At 48.9% G+C, this 16,200-nt stretch overlaps 1 protein-coding gene across 2 annotated transcripts in view; it reads right to left on the bottom strand.

Annotated features, from left to right (window-relative positions):
* Positions 1 to 12,791: 12,791 nt before the first annotated feature.
* RPH3AL (rabphilin 3A like (without C2 domains)) overlaps positions 12,792 to 16,200 on the bottom strand; it is a 42,865-nt gene continuing 39,456 nt past the window's right edge. For both annotated transcript variants that reach the window (XM_040617963.1, XM_040617972.1), the window contains exon 9: positions 12,792 to 15,697. In XM_040617963.1, the coding sequence (XP_040473897.1) occupies positions 15,663 to 15,697 (35 nt within the window). In that variant the 3' untranslated portion in view covers positions 12,792 to 15,662. The remainder of the gene's footprint in view (positions 15,698 to 16,200) is intronic.

The raw sequence follows: 16,200 nt of genomic DNA, 5'->3' as shown, positions 1-16,200 counted from the left end.
TGCCCTGGAATGTGACTTGATTTGATCCCTCACTCTGCCGGGGTGATTCAGAGCTACTGCAGTGCCCACGCACACAGCCTTCATTTCCCTGAACAGGGGAACTGCCTTCCTCGCCAGCCCCACAAGAGGGAAGAGAGGTAGTTTAAATGTTACATTGCTAATTTCAACAGTGGGACCAACAGCTCTGGCTAGCAAGGAGCAGAGCCGCTCTACAGGGGATACCACCTCCCTGCATGAAGGGAGGACATCCTTTAGAGGAGGTGATGGTGGACATCAAAGCAGGAACAGGATGATGGAGAAGAGCATATTGTCCCTGTCAACAGCTGTTTCCTCCCAGAGGTGTGTGCAAGTTGCTACACGATCCTGAGCTCAGCACATACGGCACTGCACTTTAGCAGCTTGTTCTGAGGTGCAACAGAGAGGTTCAGCTGCTCACAGCAGAGGGCATGGGCTGGTGTGCCAAAAGCATCCCATAATGACAGCTGGGATATGGGATGCAGGAACCATCACCCCAACTCCAACCCAGGCTCAGAAAAGCATCCTGACCTGGGACAGCCCAGACTTCAATTCAAATGCTGTCCTGAACAGGAGCACAAGTGGAGGCTTAAGCACATCCCAAACAAAGCCTGTGCCACTAACACCCCATGCCCCGAGCAGAGCCATGCAGCAGCCCAGCTTCCTTAAGTGACATGGGCCCTGCCAGTGTTACACAAAAGGGCAAATGGAAGGAGCATTCCTACAGCAAACAGAACAGTAGCACACAAATTAAGCACACATCCAGAAATATAGGCTGTCCTCAGGACACACTTCAACCAAGTTTGTTTCAAACACTAAGCATCAAATTCTGCTGTCAGTTACTCCAGGTTTAAATCAACAAGAACAGGGGCTGATTCCAGTTTAATCAATTCCCTTCCAAATGAAAAGTACAGCAGGAGGACTGCACATCCCCATCACTTACCAGCGACTCAATAATTGACCCACCAGTTCTTTATTTAATACTTTGTCAGCTCAAATGCAAACAAATTCACAGAAACCCTCTGCTCTGCTGGTGCTGCTGGAGAAGACATGAGCCCGAAGAGTGAACAAAGAGATGATGCAAAATTAAGCCTCTGTTTGGAGGAACTACCTTTGGATCTCACTCACCCTTGAACTCAGGGGGACCAACTGCAGGCTGGGAGCGGGGAGGTTTGACAGTCACCCAGGGATGTGACACAAGGCAGCACCAATCTGCACAGCCCTAGCTTGCTTTTTGCTTTTTCCCAATCATTTTTAAACCTGGATTAAGCCACCGCAGGTACCCACAACCTTAGGCATGACAGGGCGCCAGGAGATAACACCAGCTCAATCTGACTGCCAAGGCAGGAAGAGGGGATATCAACGCTGCCAGCCCAGCTCCGCCAACGCTGCTGGAAGAGACCCCTCCATCCCTCTAGGGTGACTCAGGACCTACTTTGTCTTCAGTCCACCCTGCTGATAGGTATGAAACATATTTCTTCTTCAAATGAGCTTAGCTCCAGCATGGCTGTGTGCATGAGAAGGGGGTTAATTGAAAAGCAACATGTGCCTTGCTCCTTGGCTCACTCAAGGCACTGTCTTCTGGCTGATGCACAGCTACTGGCAGGGAGGCTACTTCCCCTGAAAGATCTCTGCCCTGGATTGCTGGGGAGGCTTGGCTGAGCCCATCGAGTGCACTGCAGACCCTACCTGGTTAAACACCCTTTGCATTTGCTAAATAAAGCAATAATAATAATGATAACTAGGAAACTTGGCTAAATAATCCTAAGAGGCTTACTCCAGGCTGTGCCGATTAAGGCTCCCCAGCAGTGCTGATATCCCAATGCACCCTAGCCCCCACTGCTCCTCTGCGCGAATAATATTTGAGGTTATCTGTGCTCAAACAGGCTCTGCTAACAACCATCATTTGACCAGATTTAACCAGCAATTACTAGCTGCGAAAAAAATCACTGTGGTAAAATACATCCTACACTCTATTACAAAGCAGACACAAACAAACCCTTTCAGAAAATCAGGCAAAGGGCAAATGCCAGCAAGAAAGAGCCCTCTCCCCTCCAAATATTGCTTAAGGTTCCCAGAGACCTTATGAAACAGCCAACTAGTGGCAGCGGTGGATGGTGCCTTCCTTGCTAGCACTTTGCTACCCGCAGACGGACCTGGAGGACAGGAGGAGGCAGGGAGGCATCTGCTCCCTGTGCATCTTCAGTGCCATTCAGGATGGGCCCAGAATAGCTAAACTTTCAGTAGGGGCTGATGTTTAATGTGTAGCATATGTTGCCATTTCGATGTGAATCCCAAAATAGTTGGTGTTTTGTTTTGTAATTTTAATGCACTGGTTTTTGGAGTCCTGTGAAATGTCTACTCTCCTGTTTGAGGAGGGAACATGCTGTGTATGTGCACCCTGACATACCATTTCCAACACACTATTCACCTGCAAATCAACCAGAGTACATAACCAGCTGCTGTAAATATTGGCTATATGGAGCACATATTAAATACACACAAACTCACTAGGGGCGGATCTGGGTGCAGTGAGAAGAGGAAGCTGCAGGAAAATCCAACTGAACAGTGCACAAGGGGAGGGAGGGCTCCCCCATAGCATTACTGCCCTGCACATGTCTCTCAACAGAGGCTGAAGCCAGTGGGGCCAGGGAGCAGCTGAGCAGCGCACAGGTAGGGCATCCTGCCAGCAAGGCACCAGGCAGCTCTGCAGCTGCACAAGCATGGCCCATGCACCCACTGCTCCCCAAAACCAGGGCAGGACAGGGGAACCCCCATGCCATGCACCCATCTAACCTGCAGAGGCAAACGTGCATTCCCATGGCTGATCTAGCTGCTTTCGGGAGTCTTCCATCGGCAGAGAGGGGAGGCACCATGAGCTGCCTGTGCTGGCAGGCAGCAGCACCCAGATCACTCTGCTGGGTTAGAAACGTGGGATGATTTCGGTTCAGCCCTTGACAGAAACGCAAGCCACATTCCTCACTCCAGTAACACCACTGCATCATGCTGTCTTGCAGCCAACACCTACCAGAGGAAACAAAACTTGCAGAAGAGAGGGACCAGGGCAGCCCAAGGCAGGACTCTAAGCCCCAGCTGCTCCAAAATGCCCTCCTGCACAACACCCCCCTAACTACCTTCATCCTGCTTCACCCTTGCTGACATCCCATCTTGGGACACAGCGCTGCCCAGGGCTCAGTCCTCAGGGATATTTTCTTAGGAATGAGCCTTTTTTGCATTTTTCCTTTTATTTCCCTCATGGTCCTTGGGTTCCCCTTAACTCCAGAGCCTTAGTAGGGGTTTGCCATTGAAAGGCCAGGCAAAGCCACGTTTTTGCATCGTGCTGGCTCTTTTTGTTATGTGCCTGTAAGCTAAACGCAGACCCAATCCCTTGCTTTCAAGGGAGGGTAGATTTCTGTGTAGCATCAACTCTTATTAGGCTAATTTTATCTGTTCTCAATGCCTTTCCAAGCTGGAGTCAATGTCCTCTGAGATTATCCAGCTGGCTTGTCTTAGTAGTTTTACCTGCTTTTACCTCTTCCCTTCCTGACTGTCTCCCAGCTGCAGGAAGATGACAACATCACTTCTCAAGACTTTCCAGGCAGCCAGCAGCGAAGCCCAGTGTTTATTCTGCAGCAGCACCTTACTGTACAGCAGCTGGGACAAGCAGCTAGTGTGGCCTGGGGAGCTGCACTCAGGCTGGGCACTGCTGCCTCCTGCACACCCAGCTCTTCAGACTCCATAGATGTCCAGAAACAGAATTAACATCAGCACTTCGGGCCCAGCCCTGTTGCCATGGAAATTGGTAGACTTTCTGCTCACAGTTTGGTGGGAGGAGGCATTTCAAGAGTCACCACTAGCTTCCAGAGTTAACGCACGCAAAGCCAAGCAAGGGCAGAAAGCAGCTGAGCTTTGCAGAGGCAAGGGGAGGACTGCTCCTGCCCCGTGACCCAAGAATTTGGAGCTGGCTGCAAGCAAAGGGAAAAGGCCACCAGTAACTGGCGGCATCAAGATGCTGCACATTGAGCTCCAGGGATTCATGAAATAACATCTTGGTTTTGCAGAATTAAAGAGCAATTTGGCTGCATTAAGAGAGCATTATAGCTGCTCGTCTCCCACATACACATCAGGCTAACGAAATCCTGTCAAAAGCAATCTAACCAAAGCCCCCGTTTTGTGCTGATACTTCGTGCAGTAAATGTACCTGTCACAGCCCTGCAGTGGCTGGCGGAGCTCTGTCCCGGCTGCTGCTCCTCCTGGCTGCTGCCTGCCTGGCTGGGAGTTGTCCTGCCCATCCCTGGATCATGAAGCTCAAATCAGACTTGGTGAGCTGCAAGAGAATCAGCTGCTGGGGCTGCTAGGGTATTTTGCTGGCCCCATCCACAAATCCCACATATCATGTCAACATTGCAAAAAGCAATGCAAACGAAAGAGCAAAATGAAAGGCCTGGAGTCATGCAAGGGTAAATCTGTATCTACTATGGGGTCAGGCTGCTGGGGGGGCAAAGAGCCCCAGCTTCCCTGAACTGGGCAGGGCTGTTCACGCTTGCACCACAGAGACAAACTCGTTCTTTTGGGACTGCAAAACCCCCCGTGGATATACTCACAGGAGGTACCTGAGGGAGCAATCCTGCTGGCTGGGGAGGCAGCAGGGTCATGTGCTGAGCCCTTCCCCGGGGCAGGCAGCTCTAAGCTTTTCATGGCTGCCAGCCGGCACAAAGCTGCAGGAGCAGCCGGCAACGAGGAAGCCCTGCAGTGCCCCGGCAAGTGGCTACACTGGCACCTGCGGGTTAGCAGCAAAGAAATTGAGGCCACAGCCGAGACAAGCAGACTCCTGCCCAGAGAGCAGCTTTACTGGCGGCACTGAGGAAGGCAATCCAGCCTGCAGGATCCCTCTCCTCAGATCTACGGGCTATTTAGCTGTTTGACCTTATGTCACCCAACTCAAGGTGACGCACAACAAATTTCCATTCTACCATGGGGAAGCCCAAGCATTTTCCAGCCCTGTAGTGAACCAGGGAAAAAAAAACACAACTGCAAAGCAAGTGATAGCCATCAGCCAAAAAGGGGGAGATGGAGGGAGAGGTGGACAGGTACAGGGGCATGGTTCAAAATACAAACATTAGGATTATATCCATCTGAGGGGGGGCTCCTCCCAGGTCATTAAGCAGCCAGACGAGTCACTAGATGGCCCTGCTAGTCCTGTTCATCTGATCACAGTGATGGATATTAAGAAATGCTAGTTTAGCTACCCTACAGGCTCTCAACTGTGAAATCTGCTCCAAGGCTCCTTCTGGGAGGAAGAGCTTCCCGAGGAGAGCATGGCAGCCAGGTGGTACCTTGGCCAAGCATGTGGAGGGGACTCCCCAGAGCATGTAGCACCTCCAGGCCTTGCCAGGCATACAAACGGTCCTTCCTGGTCTTGCCATGACCTGGGTGTCCCCTTCCCTTCCCTGAGACCAGCTTCACTTAGAGACACTGCAAGTCCCTGCCTCAGCGTAATCACGTTGACAGTGATGGGTGCAAGTGCCAGGGAACCATATTAATGAACATCGTGTTGCTAGATAATCATGACATTAGCATTATTGGATTAGAACATTTCCATAATTTGGGCACGAGCTGCTACCTGCATTGAGACATATGTTTACATGAATCTACATCCATTTGCATTGCAATGAAGCTCCTCTGACTGCATCCTCAGCAGCTTTCTAGGTGACCAGTCATGGCCATTGGCAGCTCAACCCCAGGGACCATCTCCTGCTGTCAGGCACAATCCCGGGCCACTCAGATACTAAAAACCTAGCAACATTTTTCCTCCTCAGGATCCTGCTCTCACAGGTTACACCTCAACTGGGATAGACATGCCCCTTGCAGGGGTCAAAAGCAACACAACCCCAGCATCAGCGTCACCCAGGGTAAAACTGTTACCTTCCCAGTCCCCATGGACTCTTCCTGCCTCCTGAAAGCTCAGCTTCCAGGTCCCAGGATAAGGGTAGTTAAGCCCACCCTACCCACAGCTTGAAAAGAGCACAATAAAACACTCCCAGCAGGCTGCAAAGCTTGGAATTTAAGAGGCCAATAAAGGGAACCCAAAATGAACTCTTTTCTCTGTCTTTTTTTTTTTTTAAATCACATGATCTTTGATTCAATTACTTCATTTTACAGGAAGGGGGAGAGAGATTCAATTACTTGATTCCTGATTTCTTAACATAGAAATATGGACTCTGCAACTGTGGACCACAGAAAGGCAAAAATCCCTTCAAAGCCGCACTGCAACAATTTGGTGGCAACATCAGATTTATAGGGCTGTAAGAAATAAGCAGTTTCCCCTCCTGGCCTTCTCAGCAGAACCTGCTCCAGCATTAAAGTAGTGCAGTAGTATCTGAGCACAGAGTCCTGCAGCCCACCCACAAAATTACAGGGCAAGAGGCATTCAGCGGGCAACAGAGCAGCTGCCTGAGTGTATGGCCTCAAGTGCTTTTCTAACGTAAAGCTGCACAGGGAGTTACCAAGTCCCTTCACAGGCCTGGTAATTACAAGTTGGGAGGGACCAGGAGGTGCACACTTACTCCCTGGGCATCTCTAGCCCCAGAAATTGCTGCTTCCAAACACTGACATGAGAACAGACAAAAGGAGTGGCCCACCAGTGTCCAAACCATTTCCATCAAGACTTGGAGTAACCACAAATCTCGCCACCACTGAAAGCTTTGCAAATTACAGTGACTTATCTCCAGGCGCTGGCCTGCAAGATGCAAAGAGCTAAACCCCAAAGTGCCCTTGGGATTAAACACGCCTGAACCAATCAATGGCAACAAGAGCAGCAAATCCTACAAGTAGCTCTGTGGGAAGTTTGCTGGGATGTGGTGAGCCGCAGCAGCCCTCTCTCCCCTTAGTTAGTGCAGGTAGCGATACTGCCACATAAATAAAAGCACTGTCCAGATGAGATCATCTGGTATTTTTGATGGTTGTTTACCCAAGCTAATCCACATCCGCTTGGTTTCTTTCTAATTCCTGCATTTGAAAAAACGGGAAAGTAGCAGCATTGAAAAGCCGCTCACTTGGGGGAATCTGAGCGCAGAGGACCCCCACTCCCAGCCTCACTGTGCCCAAACGAGTCCTTGTCCCATCTCACAGCCAGGCTGGCCATGTGCTTGCCAGCTGGGCTGCACAGCATCTCCCCAGCAAAACACAGACCAGCCCCATCGCTGTGGCACAGAGGTAGGCAGCCTGTCCCTGCCCTGCACAGCTCCTACTCACCACCTCTGCCATACCTCTGCCACGACCTCATACAGCTTCAAAGCCTGGCATTTAGCACATCTCTGGTCTTAACCACTCAAGTTATTAAATGGGGACATTTTAACTTGTAAAAAACATACCAAGACCCTTGGCTGGAAGGCAGCTAAGAAGCTCCTGGTGGCTTGAGCGAACTTTTATCCTTTATTTTAAGTAGAGTGCATTGTATTCACTCCAAAGTGGTGCTCAGTTCCCACATATGGAATCTTTTGGATGCACAAAACGCACAAGAAAAAGAAACAAACCTGGCAGAGAGGTTAGATGGACTCCATCTCAATGGGAGGGAGAGCACCAGAAATTCTGCTGAAAAAATTCTGCTTGGAGGAAGAACACGTCTGCATATGATTGTGTCATTAGGTGCTGATGCCAATGGCTAATGCCTAATGACTCCGTGTCACAAGCAACGGAAGGTGGGAGCACAACATGATGGCAACAGGAGGAGGGAACGTTCTGGTGGGTGCATTGCTGCCAGGATATGGGCTCAGGCAGGGGCAGAGCACTTACATGATTAATGACCATGTAGATGGGACACTGAATCAAGGCTGCCTGGGTGTTTGATCAGCCCAGGGTTGTTAGCATGGCTCACAGCTGGAGACATGAGATAACAGCAGAAAATTAAACCCCTTTTTCTCCTTTCCTTACCTCTCTACCAGGCCTGTCTCAGGAAAGAGAAAGGAGGGAGGAAAGGAAGCCACATAAATTAGGTCCACTGCTCTAGCCCTTTACCTCCTCTTGCCTTCGCTGGGGATGTTGGACCTCCAGCAAAGGCTGTCAGGCAGAGCCTGGGGGATGCAGTGATACAGCCCCTGGCACAGGAAGGGAAAGAGCCCAGGGAGCAAGGCAGCTGTGACTTCCAGCTAGGAAGGAGCAAGCACAGCACAGCTCAGCTCCAACCTTTGCTCGGATATTCCCGGACAAGCCCTACACAGAGCTGAAACAAGGCAGCACCATGACAGCAAAGCCAGTGCTGGGAGCAGGCAGCTGTGCTCTCATGACTGCTGCCTGGGTGGAGGAGGAGGACCAGCCCAGTGCACAGTTCTTGCTGTCCTTGCATGGTGGTTTGCAGACCCTGACCAAGGTGGGGCTGAGCTCCTTGGAGTACCCCTGCCCTGCTGCATGTGCTTCCATGGGCTGCTCTCCTGTTGAACAAACCCCCATTCTCTGCCCTTCCCACACGCTAGTGTCTCACCCACCTCCTAAATACATCAGTGTGGGATTGAGCCCATACTGCAAGAATCTGATTCCTGCATGCTTCTCTTTCCACAGAGGCAACAAAATGGGTTGCATCTGATTTCTTCCCTTCCTTTCCAGTCCTTTCACCCTCCTTTCCCTGTCTTCGAGGAACAGATGCACCCATTCATAACCATGCAAAAGAAAGTGCATTATTTGCTTTTCCGACTGCAGTGCAGCTGGTAAAGCACAGGAGGGAAAATTATGTTTTGTATGAATACACAAATTATCTGCACTGATCTTATTACACTTGAATGGCAAACTGACAGAAAAGGAAAACATGAAAGAAAAAGGCATTGTTTGGGCTGCACCAACGTAGCATCATTATTGTTTATCCTCTCCAGCCACTCCATCATCCTAATCCCAGCGTCTCCCACAGTGACAGGTCAGTAACAGCGATCTGCTAAGTAGTATGACACAGAGGCTGCCAGCATGAATACAGGCAGGGTGCAAACCCAGCAAGGCAATGCCTGGGACACAGCAGCACCTCTGGATGTCTCACCTGCAATTCCCAGGCAGGTCCAGGCCAAGTATCCAATAACTCATAAACATTATCAGCGTTAAAAAGATCCATGTTACAGTAGTACAAATTAGCGTCAGTGCTGGAATACACAGGGGTGATACAGAAACAAAGGCTCAGTAATTTGCTAACCCAAATCCTTGCAGAGATATTCTTATTCACAACACGAATAAATCCCCAAAGTGCACAGCAGAGCTGTGCAAGAGGAGGCACACAGGGCAGAAGGCTACACTGTGCCCTAAGAATCATCCCTTACATAGGACCAACATGCATGGCTCTGTGCAGGCTCAGCACCTCACACCAACCATCCTGGCTCACCAAGGCAGCACTGGAACGTGCAGAAAAACATGAGCAGCTCATGCAACCCAGGACAGGGCAACCCTCACATTCAACCCCTTGGAGAGGGGCTGGATTTGTATCCTCACCACGTGGCCGAGCCCACTGCAGGGAGCTGAGCTTGTCCTCCCTCCCCAGCCTTTCACCAATGCAGCAGGGAGACAAACCTTTCTTCTAAGATTTCCATGCAGTGAATGACCTCTGCGCTCCAGGAGGACAGGAACCAAAAAACATGATTAAACACATTAACTCCACTACACAATACTTTGTTGAAATAGCTTTGCAATCCCTTAAAAGCATCCACAACCGAAGAGGGCTCAGACAGGACAGTGCAGGCAGCTCCTCCCCAGCGCAGGGGCATCTGATTAGCCCAGGTGACAACACCAAGTTCCTCATGGTACAGACAACACAGCAACTCCAGCAAGTACAGAAAAGCAATCACAAGGTGGAAATTCAAACAGAACACAAGTCACCTGCTATCAAAACAGGAAAAATCTGGCAAGTTTCCTACTTAGCACTTACTACATCAAGGCTGCTCAATGATGCTAATTAAAGAGGTACCTCCCAGCCATAGCCAGAAAGATTTATATCCCTAATTTGTGTTTCTCAAGTTTATTTTTCTGTCCTCCAAGGCACCACTTTAATGGCCATGGTGTGACTGCTTGGAGGAGTTTAATTTTGCATGAGTGTCATTTGAAGATGAAGGTCTGTCCCATCAGTGGTTTGATGATTGCTCACCCAGGGCCCCAATCCTGCCCCCTGCTCTCCCACAGTGGGGCTCAGCTGTTCACCGAGATTTTCTTGGTCCCTTGAGCTTGGCTTCACCAGCAGAAAAATAAATAACACTGGGCTCAGCTGCTCTCAGTGATCCAGCTGCTGTCTCCATCTAGGAGCTGGGTATGTATCAGTCTGGGGGCTCTTTTGGGGGTGAATGAGCCTCAAAAATATTCAGCGCAGCAGCAGCTAAGCTAGGGACACTGTGCAGGGTTGTTAGTAGAAAGCAGCACAGTACCGGCAAAGCAAGGACCCGTCTCAGAGATGTGATCTCTCCACTCAGCATCCCAAAAACAATCCAAGAAGGTAGCTGCTCCAGGGCAGCTCCCAAACATGAAGGCTGCTTGCTCAGGTGGGATGGGACAGGACAGCCAAAGGGGGAGGTGTAGAACTGCAAGTAATTGAAAGTAGCCGCAGTCCCGTGAAAATTACGCAGAGCTATCTCTGAAAGCAGAAGCCAGTCATGGTCAGGTGGGGGAAGGTGCCTCTGCCAGCACCCCTTGCCCAGATGGCCCTGATTAGCAGCAATTCTCCAGTCCCAGATAATAACTGCTTACGGTGATTAGGCTGGTAGGAGAGCTGATGAGAAAGGGAGGCAGTGATGCCTGTTTGCTGCATTTGGTCAACTTCAGAGTAACAGGGAAGCACCTGGGAAGGAATGCCATATAGCTGGGGGCTGAGAGAGGGCTCAGAGGATAACAGTTGCTGTTGAACTGACACAGTCTACAACAAAAATACTTTAAAATCACAATCAATCCTTCCTAGCAAAATATGAATACATCATGTAGAGCCACTCATTCCAGAGAGGAAAGATGAGCAATAATCTCTCCAAGATTTTACAGCTTCTAGTGCCAGACAGAAATCAGTGGAAGGAAAAAGAAATACAATGGATGCCTTCAAACAAACCCACAGAACCTGAGTGAAGCAGGGAGGTGAACATGTACAGTCCTCCTCCTCAAGGGGATGTGGATTCCTACCTCAAAGGTGCAACTCCTAGACCTGATCAGAGCAGCACCCTTGGGTGCTGCAAGGATGCTCCAGGGACTGCTAGCAGCAGGGCACAGGCCAGCAGCAGCACATTATACCAGCTGTGGAGCTGGGCTGGCTCCTTTCATATTTTACTATGAAGGTAACAGGAAGAAACATTTCTGCAGGGAGAGACGCGCAGGCCAGGGGTGTATGAGGATGTGTGTAGCTGCCTATGTGCTGCCACATGTCACTGGCAGGCAGCACACTCTGCATTCCTGACTGCATTCCTATGGAACTACACGGCAAGATCCTCATCTCAGGCCTCTCAAGCATGACAGGCATTTCTGGCGCTATCTGAATATACTGCTAATAAGAGGCAATGGTCAGGAGGGAATCTGAATGAGCTGCTCAAGACAAAAGTTTTCCACAAGACACTTACCCGTCACCCGTCATTTTGTACCTGCTGAAAGTCTCATTATTTGATTGCAGCTCTGGCCCTTCTAAAAAAGTTCCCTGAACTCTCCATCATGATCACATCCACCTGCAGAAATAAGGAATTACGATTGAAAAGCAGTCTCCACCATGGAGATAAACAAAACTCACAAGTGGTAAAAGGAAGAAATGGGAGAGGTAGGCTGGTGAGACATTGCTGCCACCAACCCTCTCTCCTGCAAGGAAACATCTTCTGGGAGGGGTAGGAAGGAGAGAAGAGCAACTGTTGCTAAGTTTTATTTTACACATGAACTTCAACCATCCACAGAGGTTATGTGCCATTTAGTGTCACTGTCCAAGTACTCCAGCTGACAGTCCAGGGCCTTTGCTGTCCCAACTCAGTAATGGCCAGAAACACACTGTCTAAACACCAGCTGGTAGCCCATTTGCTTCAGCTACATCTAACTACTACACATGGATCCCACAGAGAAAACATACCCTTTCCCCTCAAACTACAGCTGTAAAAAGCAAACACGGAAACTTGGCAATTCATGGCCAGTGCTGTTGACTCAGAGATCACGCAGTTGACTTTCCCAATATGCTGGTTGTTGTCATGGCATGCAGAACAGGGAAGGAACAATGTAAGAGGTGGTTAGTCCTTGACATGCTCCATCCTTGGACTAATGGCAGCTCCCCAGCAAAACAATCCCAACAGTAATTACCAAGGTGCTTTTAAATGGGAAAAGGAAAAACAGATTTAAAAGCCATTTTAAACCTTGAAGCTGAATGCCGAGTGGAAGAGAACACAGAGCAGCCAGGGCTGCACATGCTTAGCAACAATGTGGAGATGCTTCTCCGCAGGCAAAGCTAAATGGAACCTGACTGTCACACCAGAGGGAGTGATGAGCCCTGGGAGGCTGTGGGGACAGCACTTGACAGAATGACAACCTGTGCTGCTTTACACTTAGTGGTTACAACATGGAAAACCTTCCACGGTGGGACTAAGGAGCAGACCTGTGCCCCCTGCCACTGCCAGCACAAAGAGGGGCAAGACAAAAGATGACTTTCAAGCGCAGAATTCAATTACGCTCCAGCTGTGTGAATCACCATTCCGCTGGCTGGATTATTTTCCTTCCTTGCTGGAGCCAGCCCAAGGACTTGGAGAGTATCTGCAACCTGGGAATGGAAAAGAACTTTTTACTGTTTCAAGAAAGGCAAGCAGTTGTTACTGAGCCAAAGCTTTATTGTTACCAGTAGTAAAACACTACATAAAAGTGTAAGGGAAGGAGACAAAACCAACAAAACAATAAAGGAAACACAAATGACCAGTGCAGACTGAGCACTATTTACAGAGCTATTCTTGCCAACCTTGGGCCAACTCAAAAGGCAGTCAACTGGTACAGGTTTAGGGTAATATTCCAATGAAAGCTACAAAACACAACCAAGAGAGATGCAACAAAGCCAAAAGTGTCTTTAGTAGAAAATACATGCACAGAGCTGTTCCTTTATCACATTCAAACGTGGCTAGATCCCATTCTTCTGGGCTAGATCCTTCCCTCAACCCAAGAGGAGTCTTTCATAGATGACTGAACAGTTCTGGTTTGAACTCAGGTGGAATTACTTCATGGAGGTAAAATATAGAGGTAAGAAAGAAAGGTTTCCAGTCTCATTGGTACAAGACCAGTCCCAAATATATGTCTAAGGGTGTTTTATAAAACCTAGTCTCAGTTAAAAATCAAACTCATGCCTCAAATAGCACAGTAAGCCAGCAAGGATTACCAGGTTCCTGTGCAGAGCTGGCAACCCACAGTGTGGTAAACAGCTGCAAGAACCAAGAGTGGGAGTGAAAACATGACTGACCTGCCTGCACTGCCCAGGAACAAAGCACAAGAAACACAAGAAGAGTTGGAAGTGACATGCTCAATTTTAAAAACCCTTTCCAACTCAGTGTAAAGTTTTTTTATGAGAAAGTAACAGGTTTAAAGTAAATGGAGTCAATTTTTAAGTGTCTTTTTCCTTCTTCTATAGAATTAACTTAGGCTGGCAGGCCAGGCTGGCAGAGGCACTGCAGTAATGAGAGTGCAAGCAAGACAGTCTCAGTAAGATTGTCAAATGCTCCAAGGCAAGACAAGACTTTTTTGGTAGCAAAACACTTCTGAAATTGAAGACACTACAGCTCTCAGAAGAAACAGCATGACTTCAGCTTTGAAATTATACTGGCATTTCAGCAAAAGGTGACTGCTGGATTTACTTTTTCAGAAACGGCTAACAATACTGGCATTATGCCTTCCAGAGACGCAGCTGGCTGAGTCTCAACGGCCAGGTTTAAACCACAACATAAAGTATCCCTTGGTGGAGAACAACCTCATCCCTTGCTCTCTTCAACAGCAATGCTGCAAAGCCCACGTTCAGTGGTTTCTCTTTATGCCATCTCAAACAGCCCACATCATCCAAAGGTTTTGTTTTCATTTTTAAAAGGGCAGAAACAGATCACAGAGGAAGAGCTGGAAGGCTTTTCCCAGCAACCTGCCATAGAGCGTTAGTTGGAAAAGCAGTAAGGGAACGGCCCTCTGTTGGACCACATTCACTTAGAAAGAAAGTCAAGGATTGATTTCCAATCTCCTGTTACAGTGTTCCAGCACCCAATCTCATTTATCTTCATACTGCAGCCATTTGTAAGAGCATATACTACATGAGCACAAAGCGCTCAGCAGCAAAGGAGAATAGAACAAACGAGTAATAACCAAGGGAAAAGGCTGACATTAACTGACACAAATTGCCTTTAAATCCATGATTTCAGAGGGAACTTTGGGGAATCCTTCATTTCTTCAGAAAAAGACAGATCAGATTCAAAGCATTTAATAAAATCCACAGACTCCTACTTGCTTAGTGTTGGTTTTTTTCAGGTCTTCAAAGATCTAATTGTTCTAAAGATGTCAGGTAATTTGATTTTTCTCATCTGTGAGGCCTTGGAGGGAAATTGTCCATCCTGGAGAATAAGCAGGACTGGGGCACACAGACTTTCTACAGACTGACTCAGGATGATACCATCACAGTCTGCCAGATGCTCAAGACCTGCAGGAAAAAGGTAAAACAAAGGCCCCTGCTCATGCAAGAGATGACAAGGTGTGCATGTGGGAGGAGAATCTGCAGAGCTTTACAAGATAAAGTACTTTTAAAGCTTTTATCCAATTTGGGTATACAACCACAGCCAGCTGGGCGGTGGGGTGGTAGGAGTTCTCCCACCAGGAGCTGCAGCACACACGCTGCCCATGATCCCACCGCCAAAGCATCACTCTCGCCACAGGACACACAAGCCAGTGCACAGCCAGGAGGACCAAAAAAATTCACAGCGAACTTCTTTTGAGTGTTTCTTTACTAACTGAAGTGTCTCCCTGAGCAGACAGCCCTATCACAGAGAGACACCTCAGTGGAAGAGGAGCACAACATCAGCTGATTCACAATGCCCCCACCAAACCAATACCAATTCAAACCAGAACAATGATGACAAGAAACCCAAGGGGTGACACCTGGGCCTACAGGAGTCAAGTGCAAACCGGACCCCCAGTCTCACTCTTGGGATTCACAGAGGGAAATTCACCCCTGGGCTGAGAAGCAGTAGAAAGGCTGCTGTATCTTCACAACCCGTTTCAGGGACACAGGGGTGAATTTCCCTTTCTCCTGAAGGCTGCAAAGCCAGGACTGCAAGGCCAGGAGCTGAACCCAGGGCTGGGCTTGGCAAACCAAGAACAGCAGATGTGGCACACATTTCTTCAGCTCCAGTGAGCACCTCATGTGCTCCTTCGAACAAACACAGGTCTGGACCCCATGGCAGCACTGCACAACATGGCACCCCTCTCTGAGCAGCACCCCAAAGTGTGTGTCAGTCAGCAGAAAGGGAAAGCAGACCATAACCCCGGTCAGTGAGGCAGAGAGGACAGGCAGGTACTTTCCCAGGTGCCATTGTGTTGCCAACGCCTGTGCAAGAGCCAGCATCATGAAGTCACCACTGGCAGCATCGTCTGGAGTGAGGTCTATGGGAGTGGGCAAGGGGCGAGCGTTGGATCCAGGCAAAGCAGCTCCATCTTCACCTCTGTCAACACTGTGTTCTGGTGTGGATGCGCCATTTGCCTTCAAAATACATAAAGACAAAAGTTTTGTTTGGAAAGCAGTGAAGGAAAGAGATTTGACAAAGTTATTTTACGTTGCTTTTACATGCTCAGCCCCATTTTAAGAGCTTCCTAAAAATAATAATGAAGAGAACGTCTATGCATCATTACTCCACGCTCTGTCAGCAGTCAGGGCCCATTTAACTTTACTAAAGAAAGAAAAGACAGGGGAAAGAAATGAGGGAAGAAGGAGGAAGGAGGAGTCATACTGCTAGAACTGGTTCTTTGGTTCTTCTTTCCCTCAAAGGGCCAAGTCAGACAGAAAGTCAAACCTCAGCTCTCAGGTTTCCAAACCACGCGATGGCATCCATGTACCAAAAAGCAGGTCCTCCACATGACCCTCCTGCCCTCCCTGTGCCTGGGCCATGGACAGGAGCCAAGGCAGAACGTAGTCCTTGCCCACAGCTGGGGATAGGCACAGGACAGCAATGCCCTGCTGCAGAAGGCACTCTGTCTCATGTCCAC

This window comes from Falco naumanni, chromosome 1 (genome assembly GCF_017639655.2).
Source record: "Falco naumanni isolate bFalNau1 chromosome 1, bFalNau1.pat, whole genome shotgun sequence".
NCBI classification, from domain to species: domain Eukaryota; kingdom Metazoa; phylum Chordata; class Aves; order Falconiformes; family Falconidae; genus Falco; species Falco naumanni.
This window is presented reverse-complemented; position numbering and strand designations above follow the sequence as displayed.